General features: G+C 55.8%; 1 protein-coding gene across 1 annotated transcript; it reads right to left on the minus strand.

The window, feature by feature from the left end:
* On the minus strand, positions 1-4,025 carry EX895_003395 (uncharacterized protein; the record flags this gene model as incomplete). The annotated part of the gene is made up of 2 exons (XM_029883993.1): positions 1-8; positions 89-4,025. The coding sequence occupies 2 exons, from the start codon at positions 4,023-4,025 to the stop codon at positions 1-3; spliced, it is 3,945 nt and encodes a 1,314-aa protein (XP_029739799.1).
* Between the last annotated feature and the right edge of the window lie 1,265 nt (positions 4,026-5,290).

Genomic DNA, 5,290 nt, shown 5'->3' on the forward strand with positions numbered 1-5,290 from the left:
TCAGTGTGCTGTTGGGTGGCAAGCTCAGCATCGAGCATCGGGAAAATACCTGCCTCGTGCAGAATGATGCGTGCCAGGCTCACACGACCATGTCGACCCGCGAGCGAGAGTGCTTGCAGTTGCAAATCTTCGGACAGCTCCAAAGCGGTGCGCGAGCCCCAATTCGTCTTTGCAGGCAGCGCATTGGTCTTGGTCTCTGTGACACCTGCGTACTCTACGACGATGCGTTTCGCTTCAAATCCAACGCCACGGGCTATCTTGTCTTGAATGCGACGATCAGTGCCGCCAAGGTGAGCGATCGTGCGGCCGATAGAGAGGTAGACTGACAGTCCGCCAGGTAGACGCTCAACCAGTGACTTGGCCACATCATCGCTCACTGAAAGGTCGTGAACAGCTTCGGCGTCATCTGCGGCAACATCACCGTTGCGACCATTCGTCTCGTTTCTCTTGTGTGCATGTTTGCGGGCCGTCGTCGATTGAATAATGATAGCACCAATGTCGGCATAGGTCTCGAGCGCAGGCATCTGCCACGCTTCAATGTCTACGTCCTCGATGTTGGCTCTGAACTCGGCGATGGTATCTGACGCAGACAAGGTGGGGGTGTCGGGGTGGAGAGGAGAAGCTCGAGGCTCGACGCGTCCAGGAATGCGACCAGAACCGAGCAGCTCGACGCTATGGAGAGCGAGGAGGTGATATTGCGTAGGTTCGGTCGCTGGGGCAGTTCGATCCTTCGGCGGTCGAGCAAATGAAGTCGAACATCGTCGTGGACCATTGCTCAAAGTTAGGAATGACTCGATAGCGTCAATGCGCAATGACGTCTCGAATTGGTATCGAAGGCTGAAGCATGTTTCGGCTGCCAAGATAGATCTCTGACTGTACCCTGGGGTCCGCACTTTTCCAGTTTTTGCCATAGTGTCGCGAAGCGAGGAACGGCGCGTTGTTCCTGGCGTTTTGTCTTGAGCGCAATCCATTCGCTTTTGGATCTCGTGCATGCGCTTCACCGTCTCCTCCATCGTGAGACCAGTCTCTTCGAACCGTTCAGCTGGATAACTTGACGCTCGTGATGTTGCAGGCAAAGATGAAACATCGGCTTGATCTGCAACTTTATCGCTTTGTCGATTCCAGTCTCTACTCTGACGAGGCCCGTGATTGAATTTGGCAGCTTCCAGTCTAGCAGCACCGCTGATTGGCCATTCAAGGCTGTCGGCCTTGAGTGCCTTGTAAGCAGCTCGCTTTTCGGCTGCAGGTCGCTTGACATATTCGTCCTTGTATTCGCCCAAGAAAACAAAGTCGACGTTTGGCACGGTCAAAGTGAACTTCCTGGAGCTTTGACCTTCTGAGCCTTGCTGTGAGTCTGAGGGCGGAATCTCTAAGCCTTCTGTCTGCTTGTCACGGCTGGCATCCAGCAAGAGCGAGATACGCTCGATGTGAAAACCACCTGCCAGCCTGGGAACCCGTCGAAGACGCTCAAGATCTGTTTTGGGGCGGGCTGGCTCTTGAATACCCACTTGCACGCGCTTGTTTCGCCTTCTGCGGCCGAACTCGTCTGCGATGGGGATGATGGCGGTGATGTCATTCAGAGACATGTCGGTCTCGATCCCACCGATGGTAGCCTCGAGGACAGCGGCATGCTCGTTTGGGTCACCCTCGAGAAGGAGACGAGATACTTCGGGAGAGGCAGCAAAGAGACCAAACGGTGTCCAAGAAGACCTCGCGACGACGGAAAGGTCTCCTACGGACAGCAACCGAGAGCTGTGGCTGCGCTCGCGGGCAGCACAACGAACGTCCAAGCTGGCTAGACTAAGCTCCGTCAGGAAGATCCGACGGTGCTCTATAGCATTAGCTTCATGTGGCAGAGACGACCTGCGGAACTTCCAGCGGGGCGACTTGCTGTCTTTCGCCTTCTTCTGACCTCGAGCGCCTTTGTCCTTCTGCAAGGGCAGGCCGCATGTGCCAAGCCACCGACGATGCCCATCGTCGCTTTGTTCGCTGTCCTTAAGCTCCAGATTGAACCCAGCAAGCGAAATGCCAAACTCCCGTGAAGGCAGCCAGGCATCTGTGTCAGCTTCGTCATTCGTGTCGTCTGCGCAGTCCGAGATCGACGACAGAAGAGCGTCGGAGGAGGCGGTGATGCGTACAGAGGGCAGAGAGAGTGCGGCTGACGAGACCATGCGCAAGGCCTTGGTGGCAGCCGAGGGTCGCTGTTGAACGAGGTGTTTGGAAAGGACAGACCGTTGTTCGTTGGGGCCATCTTTGTGCTTGGGGGCCCATCCAGATCTTCGTGCTTTGCGCTCTTCGATGATGCACATGACGCGATGTGCTGCATCCAAACCTAGGGAAAGGTTGCCAAGCACAAGTCGAGCAGCCAAGGTGCAGTCCTCTCCTAGCGCAAGGTCGGAGCCAACAAGCAAGCTTGCTGTAAGTTCGGTGAGACCCGAGATGGATGCGATCCTAGCTGCAGCCGGGATGGCCTGAAGCTGTTGATGCGAGACGCCTTCGTCGAGATGCTGACGGGTCCAGCCGGAATCGGCTTGGAAGTTGGAGTCGACCAGGGGCTCCAGAGCCCAATCTGCCCAGAGGTGGGCAAAGCCTCGTAGCGAGGCTGAAGGTAACTTGCGCGAGACAGATTCGCTGGCGCTGCGTGCCTGGTTGGGCCGAGCGGGATGCGAGGACCATTCGAAGCTGTCGTCGTGGCTTGATGCTGCGACACCGAGTTCCTTCTCTGAATGGGTTGGTGAGAGGACGCCTTGGCCTGCAAAAGCCTGCGAAGAGAGCGGTGTTGTGGGTCTCGAGGAAGGAGAAGCGCCGTATTGCTGCGATTTGGGGATGGAAGAGGAACTGCGTATCGCGTCGGGGCTGAAACTGGCTTCGAAAAGGTCGATGCTGTCGATACGCAAATGTGCTGAAATGAAGCTGGGTGATATCCCGGCGACGAGGTAGGTTGCAACATCTCGTGCGCCTGAGCCAACCTTGGTGGGCATGCTGCGCATGGTGTCGGAGAAGTTCGACCAAGATAGTGTCTGAAAGTAAGAAGAAGCGCGGTGCGCAACCTCTGGATCTTCTTGCGCATTCGATGCGCCAGGGTGGGAAGGGCGCGAGCCGGGTGACATGGAGAAAGTGAGGCCAGCGCGACCGATGCGAGCTACAGCTTCTGCTTCCTGGATGTAGACCTCGATGTGATCGACTTCGATCGAGATTAGGGATGTGAGGACGGGGATACCAGAGGTGAGGATGAAGAGCGCAGCTCGAAAAGCACGGAGCACGATGCTTCGCATGGCGGGGAGCGCAGCAGACCGGACCCAGGATGCCAGGCGCAGAACCGAGTGGATCGACATGAGACCGGCTCGCTGACACGTTAGATAGAGGGAAGAGCCCTGGGGTGGATCCGGAGTCTGAACACGCTGGACGCGATCCCGACTGTCCGAATTAGATGGGGCAGATAAGAAGGAGGACGCAAGGGGGCGCTCACTTTGGAGCGTGGGGGACATAGGCGGGCTGCTCATGAGTTGTTGAAGCCGAGCTTCCTCCTGCTGCTCGGGGGTTATATGCTCGATTGGATCGTGCACATCGCCAGCTGCGATGGAAGATGGTGTCTGGGACGTCTTGGTGGATTGACGAGCATGCTGCTGAGATCGAGGCAGACACACGCCCACGCCTTGAACGTGGACGGTGACAATAGCGCCGCTGGTACGCGCCACTACGCCTGGGCATTTTTTCGTCGACCTCAGAAAGTAGGGAAGGTGGAAAGAGGCATAGACCCTCTGAACTTTGATCTGGACCTGATCCTCGTGTCTGGAGAAGGCGGCCGAGTTGTTGTGAAACCCCTTGGATCGGTACTCGATGCCGCGGATGCCGCGAACGCCGACTCTTCTGATACGAAGCCTTCCGCGAAAGAGGATCTGCGGAAGACGCGGTAGCAGAGAGCGAAAGAAGATGGCTGTCAAGAACAGGCCGAGCAGGAATGTCCACACGATGCTCCAGACCGTATATGGAGCCGAGCTGGACGAGGGTTTGACCGAGGACATGATTGCGCTCCAGTCCAGGCTCGCTTGATGCAGTTTCGAGGTTCAGAGGAAGAGTGCACGAAGAGGCGAGTGACCAGCAATGGACGTCTAGTGATGTTGGGCTAGCATCGTGTGTGGTGATGGCGATGGTGATGGTGCTTGTGTCGCGATTGATCGTTGTGCTACTTGCTAGCGGTAAGAGACAGGATTTAGAAAGCCAGATCGCTAGCTTGTTTTAGCTTATTCCCGCCCGCCAGAAGAGTGATGGTCAGAAGAAGGGAAAGCGAGACGAGGCTTCCAAAGGACGATAACCGAGTGTGACCATACGAGCTGAGTGAGCGGAGAGGTGGAGCGTGAATCGATTGGGTTGTTCTTGGCCCAAATTTCAAAAATTGCTTACTGCCTGGGTCAGCGAGTGCTGTTTGATCACCGACATCTGTGACGATCTTGAATCCGTCTCGAGTGTGACTGCTCAGACTCTGTCTGCCCTCGAAACCAACACGCAGACGGTGCACACAGCGCGAGTGCTCTGAATCGGCGTCGTGATGCCTAGCCAGAGACAACTCCTCAGCGTGCCCAAACCACGCTCGGCGCGTTCCACGGACACGATTATGATGAATGTGGAGTTGGTCGGCCCGTCCGGGTTTTGGCGTGAGCACACGTTCAGGCTGCAGCCGCGCGGAATTCTCGATTAACCACTGAGAGACCCTTTTTCTATTATACAGTACGGTGCTGTAATATTAAATCGCTTTTGGTGGCTTGCTTTCCTTTCCTTGCAAGAGGCAGCTCCACCAGAAACGCTCAATGATACACCTATCAGCAGTCCAACAGCCCATGCGTCTCAGGAGCTTGTGAGCATGGTGGTTGTCATCAAGAGCCCACAAACAATTGAGGTCGTGCTAGATTTCGAAGCCAGGTCGCCGGAACCTCTTCGGTTGTGCACATGCTTTGTTGTACAGGGCAATCTTCACAATCCAAGTTGAGGTGTTCGAGCCACTACACTACAACATGACCACAAGTTGCCGCTGCTGCTTTGCAATTTGATTCCGGACTCGTCTACGAAGGGAGCTAGAGAGGAGAAACACGGTCTGCGTATTCTGCGCCGGTTGTTGCTGAAGCTGTTGTTGACGTGAGGGGATCGACGAGAATGGCATGGTATGGCTCGGGATTCGGATGCAGGCCTTTTCTGGCACAAGTCGAGTTTTTGCTCTCCTCCTTGCTTTCAAACCTAACCTCGCCGACTTGACTAAACTCGAACATATGTGCGCCTTGAGGCGATCACGATG

This window comes from Sporisorium graminicola, chromosome SGRAM_20, assembly GCF_005498985.1.
Source record: "Sporisorium graminicola strain CBS 10092 chromosome SGRAM_20, whole genome shotgun sequence".
Taxonomy (NCBI): domain Eukaryota; kingdom Fungi; phylum Basidiomycota; class Ustilaginomycetes; order Ustilaginales; family Ustilaginaceae; genus Sporisorium; species Sporisorium graminicola.